Here is a 17,312-nt window from a genome sequence, read left to right as displayed (position 1 = left end):
AAACTGAGAGTGAGACTGGCCTAGTAATAAACTAAACAAAAAAAATCCTACATCATCAGTATCCATGTAATCAAAAGCTTTACCAGCCAAGACATCAATTTACATTTTGTTACATTTTGTTTTGGTTTTTGTTTCCATCAAAATGCTGCTTCAGAGGGTTTGATCAGACTGCAGTCACCCTGAGCCCTTCACCAGCTCCCAATTTGCTCCAGATCTGATTTCCAGTTGCCTCTGCAAGCACGGAAATAGTAAACAAGCTTGCACAATTATATTTATCTGATCTCATCATCCTTTATGCATCCTGTCACCATTTACAATCATAGGGAGCTGGCCGGCAGGCTGTCATCGACAATCAAGAGAAAATTACCCACACACATATCTATTAGGCACTACACTGGAAGGTAAATCTGTCGTCCTCCAATCCTGATCACAAAATACTGTTGTTGTTTTTTTATTATTTAAAATGTAGTGCAGTACAGACCTGGAGCTGCATCTACATCATTACACTCACTTCCTTTGAGCTGTCTGTTTGATGAAAGAGGTCAAGAGTTTGTTTATCTGTATCCTCCTTTAACCCCAATTATACACCTTGGTTTTATCTGGCAGTGGGCATAAATCTACTGAGGCATGCCTGTTAAGTAAATTGACTTAATTTCTTTCCCGCCTGTCTCTTAATCTGAGTAAGTACTGATTCATTTCATTCTCTATTTTTAAACAAAGCCTGGGAAAATATATCAACTCAAAAACATATGAAGGTTTTACATGCATTGCAAAAAAAAAAAAAAAAAAAAAAAGCTGCTAAACTGATCAAATAATCCATAATCTATAAAGCAGGGTCACGAAGCACGTGACAAATATAATCTGTAGCAAGGCCCATCTTAGTAAAAGATTTGTGCCTGTGTTCAATAGGTTACACATTGTTCCATATTCAGAAATCATCCCTTGGCAGACATGTTGGGTATGGATAAGCCGCCATGGTTCATCAGAGAAGGCAAGTACGTCACGGCCTCATTGGTCACAGTGGAAACAAGGAAGGCTTGTTTCACTGCCGCAGCCGCAGTCAAGAGAAGGGGGAGCAGAAAGTGGTAATAACAAGATATGAGCCACATGAAAAAGAACCCACATCCAAGGTTTATGAACTCTTAGTCTTAAATAAAGTCATAGTCATGTTGTTAGTTGGTTGGTTAAAAAACAGGAAGATAGGAACAAATACCTAAATCCAGATGAAAGTGAGTCAGTAAAATGTTTGTTTCAAAGTACAATCACATACTGTGGTTTTACTGACAAACTGACTGATAACAGCACATGCAAGAATTGCATCCTGTTTTGTGTCCCATTAATGCGCTCTTCTTCTCATCTCTTTATCTTAATTGCAAACATGTTTCCAGATACCTTGCCATGCAAACTGCTGTAATCTCTGCTCATATTTAAGGAGATTAGGAGGGCTTTGGCTTTCTGAGCAACTCTGACAGGAAAGGATCAGTAAAATATCTAATGAGACACAATTAGCCCTTCGGTGACGAAAAGCCTCTTTGCTATATTGTGAGGAGAACATCTCCCCCATGATGCCAAGTGATGTTGGAGCTGCTGAATTAGTGGCAACAACATGTAAACACTGTATCCAGACAATAGTTGGGCTTGGAAAAAGAAAAATCTGAAGGGGTTGGTTTTTAAGAGAAAAGTGAATCAGACACATTAACAGGTTTACATCAAGTAAAGTAGCCTGCCACAGTCAGCTGGTTACACCTGTGTGTTGGTTTAATCTGTAATTAAGGAGAATAAGTACTTCCTGTGACCTAATAATAATAATGAGCAGAAGAAATAAAAGTTTTCATTTTTCAGGAATTACTGTTAAATCTGGATATTAGTGGAATAATTCCTGGGATTATATCACATAGAAGAAGACAGAAGTCAGTCGGGTGAACACTGTGTGCCGACTTGGAAATAACAGATGAATGCCATCGCTTTAATCCTTTGAAACCCAGATGCAATTTTACTAAAGTTGCTTCAATCCCCTTCAAGTGTGTCAGGTCTTCTCTACAACTAGGAAAAACATGAAGGCGTTCACACATGTATCCTTTTCATAAAGAAAACTTTATGTTTTTTTAACAGCTTGTATTCATCTCAACCCATGTACATTTTAAAACCAGAAATCAAATGTGGCTATGATATATGTATCATTAGCTGCCGCGCACTGTGACTTTATGCTCACTGTTTTTGGCTCCATTAACTAAGTAACACACCCGTACGATCCAAGAGCATCAGTGGAGGATGGATGCTGTGTGTTTAAATGTTTGTATCCACAACATCTTGTCCAGTCTGATGAAAGACATAATATATGTTGGAGACTTAGGAACTATTGTAAGACTCTTCTCCTGTTATCATTCTTGTGTTGGAGCAGAATTGTTTGCTCGTATGGCATGTCAGTTACATAAAGTTCCGGTCTTGTCGCAGTTATTTTAACAATCAGACAAACATTTGCATCCAGTGAACCTCAACCCATATGTGCAGTAATACTTTTTTTGTTTAAAATCTGCAAAAGCAAATGTTTCTCCATAGGTTTATTGAGTGAAGAACCCAGCGTGGTCAGTACTGAAATCAGTTCAGTGACAAAAATCATATCATTTGTTCTTATAGCCTCCTGTCTTCCACTCCTTCTCGTCACAATCACGCTGGCAAACTTTGCACCCTCCTTTATATGTGAAATTACCAACGCCTTGTCTCTCTCATGGTCTCTGTGTTTATGTTGTAAACAGTAGGGATGAGTTTCACACTTTGTGTCTTGTGGACCCCGTAGGGTAATGTGTGAAAAGGAACATCCCACAGCTCACATTAAACTGTCTCTTATTTGGCTACAACAAATCAAACTGCGTTGGACTGATTTGTGTGCGATTGGTCAGTTGAACTATATTGGCTACTTATGAAGCTCTAGTGAATCAGATTGTTAAGTGCGTCAACAGTAACATCAGATCTGCCTCAAAGCAGAGATACTCCACACACTGCGAATGCTGTTTGCTAAACAGAAATAGCAGGAGACAAGAGGTCGCAAACTCAATTGATTTAATAGTGTACAGCAAAATATAACAGAACAAACATTTGTTGCAAACTTTTCCAAACTTCAAAAACCGCCTAGGAGTAGATTTTAGGTTTAACTGGGCAATTTGATTGCACATAAAAAATAAGCTTTCTCCACACCCTTTATGTAGTTAATTGTAGTTGACTACGTGTCAACTTATGCTTAAAATAAAAGCTGCAGTGACCGTCTTTTGTCTAAAGCAGCTTTTTACAAATGAACCTTTTCATGTTGGCTCCATAACGTGGCAGCTTCTGTTTTTATAGGGAGTTTTAGGGTGTCCATAAAAGAATCCGTATCTTCTTGTTATATACGTTATATGTTTTGTTACTCCATATGTCACTGACAGTGTCCTGAAGGACAAGGTTCATTTTACTGCACTATGCTCATTTAAAGCTCCTCCGATATCTGGCATATTGGAGGATGTACCTAAAAGGCTTTACTGAGCAAATAGAACATGCACACTCAGAGCATCTATTAGGATCACTGACAACACAACTATCTGGCACTATCTGTCAGTTAAGTCTGTGCAAAATCCTGGAGATATTACTGCATAAGTGAGGGATTGATGAGGACCTTTGAGTGTGTCGTGTTGTATGGCTGGGTGGGTTGCTGTTTTTTTTTTTTAATTTTTTTTTTTATGTGATCCTAATGATGAATTTGGCTTGTCATATTCTGGCACTGCAGTTTACTGGGCTGAATGGATGTGTATAATGAGTACACTAGGACTACAGTACTCATACTGGCAAAGTGCAACATACTGGACCAAGTTTCCCCCAGCCCCCTCCAGGCTGCCAGGGAGAGCAACCAGATAATCTAGCAGAGGCATGGATTAAAGGTTAGAGGGGGCACAGAAACATATGGTGCACTCGATATCCATGCCCCTTATTTTGTTCAAACATAGGCGACAGAACACTGTCACAAAAGGAAAAAGAAACTGCTCACTTCTTGTAAGAATACAATAGCAAACTTTTTCCCCCCCCAACTAAATTTGCTGAGATAAAGGCAAAGAAAAACATGAGAATAACGGCATAAAGCACCGTAATGCAGCAGCACTGGAATCCCAAAAATAAAACCTGACCTGATTTAGAAGAGACCACCCAAAATGATTTTAAGAACCCTTCGAAAAAGAAATTGTACACAAAGGACAATATTTTTGGGAACTGTTGACGCAAAGAAAATGGGCACACAAATATCTCAATACATTCCAGCTCATAAGGTTGTCTGGTTGCAAGACAAAAAAAATAAAAAATAAAAAAATGGTGGCAACCTCCGAATATTATTAAAATCATTTTTAAAACCCAGAAAAGTGTCAGACATTTCCTTGTTCGTCCAAGTAATCAGTTGGCTAGTTAACAAGGTTTTGCTCAGTCTGAGGATTTATTCAGACAGCAGATGAATTAGATTTGGATCTTAAATCAGATTTTTGGACAGATTGCCAGTAAAGTCATTTCTGGATACTGGATCAGCAGCCATCTCTGGTAATGGCACAGACATCAGTAACTACATCCTGTCATGGTCTGTGGATCTTGCGGCCATGTTGTGTAAACTTTGGTCTTTTTTCTCAATTTATTTGCGTCTCAATTTGTTTTTCATATTGTAATTGTAATTTACATCTTTGTTTCCTTACTTATCAGTCTCTTCTGCCCTGCATTCTGGATTCAATTTTGCAAGCCCAAGTTTCCAGCCACTGCTTTGTATTTTTGCTTTGTAGACTTTGCTGTATTCTTAGCTCCAGCTTTATTAAAATGTAAAACGACTTTTTATATTAATTTGCTTTGCTTCTTTTTTGTGCATATCACCTTCGACAACGGTTCCCTAATTGTACCTCTGTGGTTTTGATTTAATAAGCACAATACGGTGGCAATAAGTGTACAAAGTCATCATAAAATAGGAATAAATTATAAAGCATACCTATTTGATCGGATTTGCCCATTAAAGACAATCTCACTTGCGAATGGAAAACATTCTGCCTGATACATTTGTCGGAAGCAACAACTACATTCAAGTCAATTTGTTTTCCTTTCTTTGGATGACAAAATAAACATGAAACAAGGGTCTAAGTGTATGCTCACACAGAATGTACAATAGCTGCTTGAGCACAAGTTTATCTAGCCCTGGCTTTCCAGCAAGGCGGTGTTGCAGTGTGATGAGGGGGAAAAAAAAGATTAAAACATAGAAACTGATTCATTCTGTACGAAACCGTTTTAAGCCTCAGTTATCTCCTTGTGTCCATCAGCAAAGCCATGTTCCTGTGCGACAAACAGAGTATGCACGTATGTTTTTTATATGTGAATGCTCTGCCCAGCGTCGGCCTGCAAATGCGATGAGAAGTATCTGAAAGAGTCTGCGCACAGCGGCAGACGTGTGTTCGACCACTTTGTCAGAGTCCCACCTGGTGCCCCCCTCATTCTATTCTTTTGGACCCATCAGAGACAAAAGGCACGGTGAAGTCTGCTGTAACACAGCGCAGATGGGATCTCCCTCGCCTTCGCTGGGCGCCTACAGTGATGCACTCGACTCCTCCTGTTTGCTCGTGCACATCATATCTGACAAGCTCATTCACTGTCTGCACAGACAGGACGACCCAGGACCACCGCTCAGCCTCACCCTCAATCCCTGGGAACTCTTCGTGCGACGGGCCAATCGTGTGGGAGGATGGAGTGACACACGCAGGGAGGGATACTTTTGATTACGTGTAAGCGAGGAATAGAGTGAAATCGAGGATGGGAAGAAAGAGAAACAATGGAAAACGTGGAGGAAAAAAGGTGACGTGAAGCAAAAGAGCTGAATTGAATTCACGGTCACATGGGAGACAGGAAAGAAAGAGACACAAAGAGGTTGTGATGAAGACAGAATGAGGAGTTGGGCTTGTAGTTGTGAAAGATTGTCAACTTGGAGAAAAATGAGAAATAATGAGAGAGTCAAGCACACAAGTCAAAGGACAAATATAAAATGAAACTACAGTGCCACCTTTTCTTGCCGGGAGCAACTCAAGTTAACACAAATTTTCAGAGTCAAAGTGTTTTACACTCACAGCTCACCTTTCACTCATGTTGCATTTAAGGTCCTTACAATGATGCCACAGCTCTGATTTACATGAGTGTGATAGTGAACAAGAATTTATTGTCCAAAATTCTGGGCAATAAAAAAAATGCCCAGAATGTCTAAAGAGCTAAAGCTATTAACTCTTTAGTTGTACTATTTGTGTTGTAATGAGAAAATACATAGGCACTACACACATAGGAGTTAGCATCATAAGAAGACTAGCTCTCCTGAATCTAGGAGTGTGCATAAATGTAACATGAACAGAGAACTGATCAGTCTGTTCATTGCTGAATCTTTAGTAATTAATCCAATTAGCATTTTATCATTTCTGCAAGAAAATGCAATCCTTCATCATTCACTGTCCACAGCAGGATGGGAGGATGAAGTTTGTGCTCTCTGGCTGAACTTGAATGGTTGCAAGGAGACTGCCTCCACTGTGGGGTGGCTGAGCCGCGGCAGGTGGAGCGGCTCCGCTACATAACAGGCTCAGTGATTCGATCCAAAGCACCTTCTGTCCAAAATGTCCTCTGTGAGGACCCCAAAATACCTCAGAGGCTCACTCTAATGCACTTTGGATAAAAGCACTATATAAATAAAGACATTGACTAATTTCCTCTGGGAGATGTGTGGACAGTTCAGTAAGAAATCAGTGTTTTAGCTTTGTTTTAAGCAAAGTAAATGTCACATCAACTTTTTGAGCAAGCTTTTAATCCTCGCCTTAGTAACATCCACTCTTTGTCTATTTTCCATGTCATGTTCCTCAGTCCCAGTAATTACTGAACCAAACAAAACTAAATATGATGCTTTTAGCAGCCTGCTACCAAAGCAAGTGATTTCCAAATGACTTTTGGTACAGTTAAGGCGGTAAACAGAGCAGGAGCTCTGCACAGGAGAAAACGACTGTATAAAACAGCTACGTTTTACCCCAGCAGCCACTTTATGAATTACCAATGGCAGCGAAAAGCCCTGAGCATATTTAATGCAGGAGAATCTGTCCCTTTTTCACTTTGTTCCCCTCTGTTCTCCTTTTTTCTTTGCAGTATTCAGCATTTTGACTGAGCCGGAGCAGCTCAATGTCTCCGAGAGTCAGGGCAACAGACGTAAATGGTTTGGAGTTTGGTTCATCGGCACCAAGGCCACACGGCAAAGGATTTCTAACAAGCATGTTGCTTCGGGGTGACGGTAAGGGGGGTAAAAACATGAAAAAAAATGACGTTTCATCAAACAAAAAATGTTCATGCTGCAGTAAGAAGCTTCCCAAAGCTTAGAAGTTCTCTGTTATGTTTGAGGCAGCCTTATGTCTGAGAGTTTGGCTCCTTAGAGGCGTCTAAAGGCAGAAAAGCATGATTTCTTGTGTCGGCTCAGCATCTAGCAGTCATTACAGACAAGCACAAACGTCCCATCAGTTTAAAAGTATACAATTTACAAAATTACATGCATCCAAATAAAATTATCTCCTGTCTATTCTTGGAAAATGCATAGCTGTCTTTGTCAGACACGAAGCTCAAATCAATGGTCATGTGATCAGCTTGTCTCTCAGAATGACACCAGTTCACCAACTGGGTTCATCAAGCTCTGTAAGCTCATTTAATCGTTGAAAGGATCAATTAACAGTCAATTTCAAATTACTGGTGCGAGGCTGTTATACTTCAGAGAGGGGAGATGAAAATGCCAATATACAGTCAGAACGCACTCATGTAGGGGTAGCTCTTCTCTAAAAGAATCCCACAGCTGAATCCACATCCGTCATCGCATCCTTGAGCAAACACGACTCCCAACGAGCCGTCTGTCAGTGTAGACAGAGGAAAGACTCTCTGTTTTGCCCCAAGGAGCACTGCGGAGCTGCTTCTGCACAGTGATAATCATTAGTGCTTTAAAAATCTCTTCATTTGAGTGGTAATACTCTGACCACATCAGCATCAGTGCGTTCCCTGACACTACCCTCATCATGTTTAACTGCTTCTAATGAGGGCAGACAGCAGAAAAAGTAGTCATTTGTGCTCTCAGAGAATAAGATTACAATATTATCTGCTTTTAATGTGCACCACTTCGTGTGTAGCAAATATCCTTATAAATCCAGCAAATGCGCTGCTTATTTTAGGAAAATAAACCAAAGAAATAAAAGTATCGAAATGCGCAGTGGCATGCAAAACTTCAGACTAATGTGTGCGTAAAAGGAGACCATCGCCTCTCTGTATGCATTCACTGTGGAGCCAGTGGAGTGATTTGTGGGAGCAGACAACATGTTAAAACAGATTAATGATTAAAACCCAGTGGAAGATGTTTTATAAACCTGGAAACTTTGAGGATGACTGTCAGTTACACTGTCATGCTTGGCTAAACTGACAGCATCCTTTAGTCTTTTTGGCGTCCCTGTCAAAGACACGTAAAAAAAACATTAATCAAATTGTGTTTTTAGTGCTGTAACATAGTCACACAATGAAAAATGTTGAAATATTCAGCCTTTCGTTTACCGACATTATTTCAGAGGGCAATTAAAGTCCCATGTTAATAAATAATTGTCTCGCCACAATTACTGGCTCCTCATACAACTTAAGTCAAGTCATGTTTATTTCCATAGCACTTTTCAGCAACGAGGCAGTTCAAAGTGCTTTACATGATAAAACATAACACAGTAACCAATCAAGAAAGCAAGTTACAAGCATTACATTTTGTCGTTATCAAAATCATCAATCAAATATACATCAAATCTACTGGTCAAATGTTCAGTTATTATTAATCAAAAGCAACTCTAACCATGATTTAAAAGAATTTGGTGTTTTGGCTGTTTTGCAGTTTTCTGGAAGTTTGTTTCAGATTTGAGGTAGATAGAAACTGAATGCTGCTTCTCCATTTTTGATACAATACATATTAATACCTACTAATACCCAATAAAGAACTAATATTAGGTGTTTGAAGTATTAAGATATGCAGTTGTTTTTAGAGAGGGTCTCAAGCATTTGCAAATTTTAGCTATTTGTGGGTAGCTGTGTCCCCAAACTCCTGCAAATACTGATGATCCACTTATTGTTTTATGGGAACTCGTTATTTAAAAATATGAATGTTAAAAAGAAATGATTAGTGACCACCAACACCTATAGATTGTTTAATATTTTTATTAAACAATCTACCACCTAATTCAGTCATCAACTAAGAAAATCAGCAATGGAAGAGAGTGTTAGTGAGCGCTGCTTAACGAACCTCAAACACAGTGTGACCTGAAGCTTTGTGATTGGTGGTTTAGACTGATGAGGTCATTACGGGCTCGGGGAAACCTTGATCCTTTGGGACAAGTGAAATTTATGTTCCAGAGGTTCATCAGCCCAAACACCCCATCTGTCACCACACACACACACACACACACACACACGCACGCACACGCATCCACCCACACACCTGTGGGAATAATGTATTTCTTTCTCCATTGATCTGTGCACATAAAGGCTTACAGTGATGAACACAGCAACTATTCCCAGCAACAACAGAGAACAACTTAACGACCCCGTGGCAGTCCCTGAGAGCCACAATCTATCAAGCGCACCAACCCAAGGAAGTGAGCGGTGTAGGAGGGCTTCTGTGAAGTATAAGTCAATTAACATGGATTGTTACGGACATGAGAGTTTGAGCTGGTGCCTGGAAGAAAATGAGTACGGCAATATTTTAGTCCGGTCCAGGAGGATAAATACCGTCAGGACGGACCTTAAAGTGTTTCTGTTTGATTGTAAAACTACAACTGGGCTATTTGAAGTGTTACAGAGATTCAAAGGTGGATTACTAACTCTTAATCTTAATATTTTGAGGTCTCAGAAACAATACTAATTCTTTCTGATTGGTCTGTTTCCCAACACTTCAAACTGGAAACACTGCGATTATACAGATTAAACTGATTTATTTCTGTTTGCCTTATTGTCGCAAAACTTTTAGTAAACCAAACTTTTAACCTTTGAAGTAAAAGCAAAGTTTCTGAGAACAAGCAGTTATCTAAATCTCTCAAGGTATACACACAAAAAAGTGATCCAACTCATATTGTGTCTGCATGAGGCAAACATCTCCCTGAGTTACTGAAGTGATGCGCGAGAGCTGACAGCGAAGGCTCAACCGTCAAAACCTTAGCAGCCGGCAAAACAGGGCTGATCGTTTCAAGGGCAGGATCGTCAGGGTGCCGTGACATGAGGAAGACATCGACTTTAAATATGCATATAGTAAGGGCTCACCACGAGCTCACACAGAACCATGCTGAAGAGGAAAATCAAGCTGAAAGTTCCTCTCGTTTAACGTCTACAAGCTGTCACAGTCTGTCCCAGACACGGATATTATCATGGATTCTCAGGAATATGGGTATGCAGCACTCCTGGACCTAAAACCAAACATAAAGTTCTAAAACAGCTCTTAAAATAATCTCTTTATCACACGGAACACAGAAAGGGAAAATTATCTTGCTGTGGTCAGATCTTGTGCAGCACATCGTTTCATTCTAATTCTTTACTCACTGATGAAAAGCTTTTAATGTCGTCCCTATCATAAATGAAAGTCACTTAGTTCATAAAACTTCTTATCTTATTCTTATCTGAAATGAATTAACTTGCATCAGAAATCAAAGTTTTTTTACAAGACTCTAAGCAACAAAAAGAAAAAAAAAATCTCTTTGAATTTTGTTTGACAAGTGCACAGGCGTCTTCACGATGCCTGCAGTTTCATCATCCAACCCGAATGCGCCGAGTGCAGTATCAGACCCAAATGATAACAGCAGTGCGTCAACATCACCCTGCTCCCTGCGTGTGCTCATGTTTACCTCCTTTTGATTAAAGACATAGCCAACCCGAAAAACCTCAGAGCCCCAAACCTCCAGCCCCCCAAACCTCTGTGAACCGTCCACATCAGATGTTCAGCCCAGATGCTCGGGCCAAGTGCCGCACAGCACCGCGGCCCTGTGCACTCTTTGGGGTTTAGTTTAATGTGTGCTTAAGAGACCAGGGGACTGGGCAAAAGCTCCTCTCTCTCTCGCTCCCTCCTCCAAATATCTGCCCATCTTTTATTCATTCACACTCCCAGGACGACTGCTGCTGCCATCATCCAGGGGGACGGATTCGTCGTCTGAAGTTAACCCATGTCTCTGTCGCTCAGACGTGCGCCGCACACGTGCGCATGCACTTTGCACGGGGTCCCAGAGGTCTTTTAATTTTTTGAGAGGCTATTTTTAGTGTGAAAAATAATCGAGGTGGAAAGTTCCATCTGTCCAACACTCTTGTTCCAGCTGCTCCTTTTTAGCAGCAGGCGTAAAGAGGTGGGTGGGGGCGGGGGGGACACTACTCACCAGATGAAAATTACACAGAGTGGATGATTATTATTTTTTTATCGTGTTCTGCATTAGCAGTGAAAGACGGTATATTGCGTTAGGAGGACTTCATCAAACATCAAGGAGAGATCACATAGGGTGACAGGAGTGGAGTGGGCCTTAAAAGCCCAGTGTGTCGAAGGGCATTTAGGTGTACTGTTATTATTTTTCTTTTGAAAGCTTATTTTTTTCAGTGATTTTTTTTCACTAACTGTAAACAAAAACATACAGCAAAACCAAGCATCCATAGAAACATCTTAGCTGACAGAGTACACTGATTACTACAAAGTTATTTGTACTTTATCTTCCACCTTCAGGAGGAGGAGGAAGACCCAGAACACGCTGCAGGGACTGTTTCTCTCAGCTGGCCTGGGAACGCCTTGGGATTCCCCCGAAGGAGCTGGAGAGAGGGACGTCTGGGTCTCTCTGCTCAAGCTGCTGCCCCCTGCAACCCAACCCCAGATAAAATGCAAGACAATAGATAGACAGACGGACGGCTTTTTAAATGTTTTATTAAAAGAAATCTCTAAATTTGTGCAACGAATTGCTTTCAAAAGTCCCAAAAGTTGTAAATGGTGTCCACCTTTGCTGCATTTAACATCAGTATAAATGGCCTCGTGTCTGTTAGAGAACATTAATTCAATAACAGTGTCAGCAAAGACCAAAGATCACAACAGACAGGTCAAGGTCAACAGGTCAAGCAGAAAGTTGTGAGGCTTAAAGTGGGGCAATGACAGCTATAGTCAAAGAGCAGCTGAGGCTCATAGCAACTGTGGAGAAGCTGGAGAGATCCACAGCTCAGGTGGGCTAATCCGTTACCAGGGCAACTGTTGCTCAAGCACACCACAAATCTAGCCTTTACAAAACAGGAGCAGGAATGAAAACAATGTTGAGAGGAAGTACTCAGACGTTCAAGTTGGGAGAAGGCCATCTTGTCAGACAAGGCCAACATGAGACTTTCTAACATTGCACATTCTCTTGGACATACAACAACAGAAGAATAAGAGGCTGTTGAGAGCATCGCACTGTGGAGAAGCAGGTCAGAGGAGATGGGAAGATGGACTGAGCTAAATAAAGGGCAGTCCTTGAAGAAAATCTGAAAGATGCTGCAGAAGACTTCAGGCTGGGGCAGAGCTTCACCTTCCAGCAGCACAATGATCTTAAATAGGCAGCAGTGAAGGGAGGTTCTACAAGATATTCACGCAAGCGGACTGAATTCATAAACACACCACACTTTACAGAATTTTTTGTGCAATGTTAAATACATTCTTGTTCACTTTTAAGCACCACTTTGTGTTTGTCTATTTAAAAATCCTAAATAAATCACTGAAACGTGTTCTCATGCTTTAGCATCGACCCATGCGTGCGTAAACATTCTCTCTCTGTTGTAATGTAAAACCTGGTTTACCCATCCAGTTTAACACTGTTTTCCCAGAGATATTTCAGTGGGTTTTTTAGCCGTAATCTCAACAAAGTGCTGCTCATTGCTAAAAACTGAGAGGTGCAGATCAGACATCAGACTCGGAAATTAAATCCGAGAACAGAACGAGGCAGCATACGACAGACAATCCAGACCCGCTTTGCAATTTCAGGCTGTTTTTTTTAAGCAAACCCTCAAAGGTTAACAAGCTTATGGTCAGAGAGGAGAGCAGATTTATTGGTCTGAGTTCAGCTTTGATGCAAGCACAAAGTGCCCTGAATGTCAACGAGCTTGAGAAAACTTCATGTTGTCTCCGACTCTAATGCGTTTTGTTCTCACTGGGCTTCTCACCCAAAACATGCGGACAGCCAGATTTAAGCCTGGAGGCTAATCTGAACGTTCCTGTGAATGCTAATTTGAAATGTTCCATAAGATGTGCTATGCACACCAGCAAAACAAATAAAAGCAGATGGTTGAAAAGTTCAGTCACAACCTCCGCTTGGATTTAATTTGTCGAATTGATTGAAGCCCCGGATCGGCCCCTGCTGCACCCCGCGGCGATGTTCTGGGTGGATCGCAAAAATAAAAAATCGGGGCATCATGGACAGAGGAGCTCTGTGCTGGTATATCGCCTGAGGGTTTGTTGTGTCAAGTCCCAAATCAGTTTATAAGAACATAGACCCTGCTGTACTGTGCCTTGTGAAAGTATTAATTTACTTTGAACTTTTCAACATTTTCTAATGGTGCCGCCACAGACTTCAATGTATTTCATTAGGATTTTGAGTGATAGGCCAGCACAATGTAGTGCAAAATTCAAAAGCGGAAGGAAAATGACAAGAGGTTCTCAGTCGCTTTACGCTTTAGTCGCTAGAAAATTTGGTGTACCTTCGTAAAACACCAGCCCCAAATTCAATTCTTTTGAGAAACACTTTGTACCGTTACAGTTCCAAGGATTTTGGGGTAGTCTGAACCGTCTTTACACGTCTACATGGCACAATTTTTCCTGTAAAATGGTCGGTGGCATACATGTTGACAAAATTGTTGGACCTCTGTTTATCACTGAAAAACCCATCGGTCACTGAAATAACGTGAACGAGACAAAAGTAATAATAAATAAAATGCTATGAAAATTATTCATTGGAAATCAAACATTGCTTTTTAAAAGTGGCTCAACAGAATCATGTTAAAAAGAAAAAAAAATAATAATAATAGCACTCATTCTGGGTTTTTAACAGCAGGGTGCCAAAAAAATTAATGTGCATAACATCTAAACATAACAGCTTGATGATTATTAGTATAATAAGTCAAAATGTTAAAATCTTTTAAATAGTAGGAAATAGTAGGAAAGTCAACTTTCCATCAATGCAACCAACTCAGAGATGAAAATAGAATATTTATGAGTAACTTGGGAGCGATGACGGCTAAAGAGAACATGACATGTCCTCTAACTAATGCTGAGAGCTTGGAAGAACCAGCGATGAGCTAAGCTGAGTCAGTAAGGAGTTCTGTTTAGGTCACTGACAGTTTTATTTATTTATTTTTTTTCAAAACTTTTCCTCTTTCAGTTTTTCAACAACATTCCTCTCCTCCAGTCTAGCGGTTGACAACAGAGATCAACAACAATTAAACAGGAGTGAATCCTCTCAGTTCTCATTGCTAAGAAACCCCCAAACAATGAAGTGTCCGCTTACACTTATTGGAACTGATCAAATTATTCTAGTGACAATGTCTGGCGTGAAAAAAAAAAAAAGGTGGAGGTCAGTACATGCTGCCAAAACAAGCAACAACAATCAATACTGGCTTTGCTGCATCAGAGCTTATTTATAGAAACACTGGAAGACGTGAGAAGAGGAAAGGAGCGCTGACCATAAACAAGTTGGACTGTTAATAGAGCTCACACTGGAGTCCTAAATGATTTAATTTGCACTTAGTTATCTTAGTGGATCCTGATCTCTAGAGGAACAGATGCAGCGGGAGAACAAACATAGGTAAATGCTCTTGTTCATTTATAGGCCAATACTGGTCTCAACAATCAAATTATGCATTTTTACCCACATGTGAGTAAAGCTGCAGAGGCACAAGAAAGTACATTGTCAGCAGAGGTATACAGCTAAAAATAAAAGCGAACAGCAGGGTGAAACACCTGGCTGATAAGGATTAGATTCAATCAATTTTAGTTCTCTGATTCACACATCGTGGCAAAGGGAGTGTGTCTTTCAGAGAAAATATTGAATCCAAGGTGTTTGACTCTGAGACAGACATGGGGGAGATTACCGGTATCAAGCTTTTTTTAAAAGTGCCTAAAACTCTTTAGGCATATGATGTTCCTAGAATTAAACATACTGTCAATGAGGTTCCGGAGAAAGCGTATGAGTGGCCTGGACTCCTCTCAGGCCTTATGGAGAGTAATGCAAAGCTTTCCCCAGCCTTTCACCCAAATGTTTCTGCACACTGACAGACGGTGGATGAAAGACGGCGACAACACTTACAAGAAGGACAAGTTTATCAGTTTTATCTGGAAAAAAAATCATAGTCGTGCTGTGGAACGTAAAGATGTCGATCAGTTCTTTTTGCATTATTAAGGTAATTCTTCTCCAGGAACAGATGGAAAAGAATGGTAAAATTCAGTTACTGTTGTGTGGAATAAGCACTTCAGATTTCCCTCTGAATATGTGCAATTACTTTCAACATTTGTGTTCATGCAATGTCGCATTTTTACCTAAGGTTATCGTACCAGTCCATAGGTATGAGGGAGTTCAAGCATTTCTTTCTCTTTTGCAATGAATAAGCTAGAGGATTCTTTCTTATTATTAATAAATTATATGTAATAAATTAGGCTAATGATGGAGGAATAATTAATATCTTCTTTTACTTAATAAAGTAGACTCATTTTGTAGTAATAATTATTATCTTATTTTAGTTTTTTTTTGTTTGTTTGTTTGTTTTTTTTGTAGCTAAAGCCGTTCTGTAATACAAAGTGTTTAATTCTGGGCTTGCTAGTTTCTACAAACAGCAAAAGTGGAACAACCTTACTTAACGTGCAACGGAGGAATGTCGCTGGATTATTCAGCAGGAATAATGCACTAACCCCGCAACTAAGAAGTAAAGAGAGGTCAGCAAAGAAGCACAATGTTTGCACACGCAAATCGTGTAATTCCCTCTGGAGAAGTGCAGGAATACACAGTGGTTTTCCTCCGGGGACGCCTGGCCCGGCGCGCTCTCCTGCGCTGCTGCTGCTCTGCTGCTGCTCACCATAGCCTACTTCTCGTTAATCGGACGGATTACCAGCGCAACCCTCCACCGTCTGCTCCGTTTCTATTTCAAACCCCGGACGGTCCCACCACCACTGTAACCACGCCTGTCCATGTGTATCAGTGACGACTGCGTGATTTGACACGCAAATAGATAATAATTTTAGACATCCTGTTGTGTAAGACGAGCAAAGGCGATATCAGGCGCAGCAGAGCGCATTAGAGATAAGACGTTCACAATCAAAAGCGCTTTGGACAGAAAGGACATGGCGACTAGTGTGGGAGAGAGAGAGAGAGAGAGAGAGAGAGAGAGAGAGAGACGAAAGTGCTTGAAAATGTGGACTTTAGTTTTTGTGGAACTGCCAGGGATTTGTCTGCTTGATCCACACAGACTCCAATAGGGAAGGTTGGGATCAAACGGCTGTGGCACGGGTTTTTATCCCCTTGTTTGTTTGTTTGACATAGTTTAATTCCACATGGATCTGTTTTAGCTGCGCAGAAGCAGAAAGTTTTGTCAGGAGGATTTGCCCTCTTTGAGCATTTCCTATCGTCACTGTAAATCTACAACTAGAGTGAGGTGTTAGGGGTAAGTATGCAAGTTCAGAAGTGCCACACAACTTACCCTCCATGCAGAAGATAACCATCCAGGCTATCCACAGGTCTGAGTTCTGAAACTTCACCATGGTTCTGGAGTTTTCACAGACTCGTTCTCACTATAAGTTCAGTGCTTGTTTCTTGGCAGAACTCTCGCAGATTCGCAGATTCCTTAAAGGAAAGTAGCCGCTCCTTGTACCGACATGGGACACAAATCTGTGACTTTACGCAGCGCACCCCCGTGTCTTTTCCTCAAACATGATTGAAAACACAAAACACAGCGTCTCTATATACTCTCTCTACTCCAGATTCCTTATGATCACTTCTCCTCGACCGTTCCTTATCCGTTGGTAGCTGACGGTGACTCCAAGACTGTTTTTCTCTACCGGCACCTCTCCAGTCACTTTTACGCACGCCTGCACAGAAGTCAGAGTCCACCCACTGACGTCCCCAAATCTGCCTGCTGACGCCGAAAGAGACCTAGAAAAGGCTCCGAGGCTGGCACTTTTCCCGTCCGCTTGCTGAGTCTCTCCGACGCGTCTTGTTGCGCTCCATGGTTTCTCGTCTGCTCCGCTCTGGCTGAGCGGACCT

General features: G+C 40.9%; 1 protein-coding gene across 3 annotated transcripts in view; it reads right to left on the bottom strand.

Moving 5' to 3' along the window:
* The window catches only part of igsf11 (immunoglobulin superfamily member 11), a 105,931-nt gene extending 88,619 nt beyond the window's left edge, over positions 1-17,312 (bottom strand). For all 3 annotated transcript variants that reach the window (XM_016678997.1, XM_007566760.2, XM_016678998.1), the window contains exon 1: positions 16,750-17,312. In XM_016678997.1, coding sequence (XP_016534483.1) covers positions 16,750-16,810 — 61 coding nt within the window. In that variant the 5' untranslated portion in view covers positions 16,811-17,312. The remainder of the gene's footprint in view (positions 1-16,749) is intronic.

The sequence above is a fragment of the Poecilia formosa genome, unplaced genomic scaffold (genome assembly GCF_000485575.1).
Source record: "Poecilia formosa unplaced genomic scaffold, Poecilia_formosa-5.1.2 Scaffold198, whole genome shotgun sequence".
NCBI classification, from domain to species: Eukaryota; Metazoa; Chordata; class Actinopteri; order Cyprinodontiformes; family Poeciliidae; genus Poecilia; species Poecilia formosa.
The sequence above is the reverse complement of the archived record's forward strand: the minus strand, read 5'-3'. Positions and strand labels throughout refer to the sequence as shown.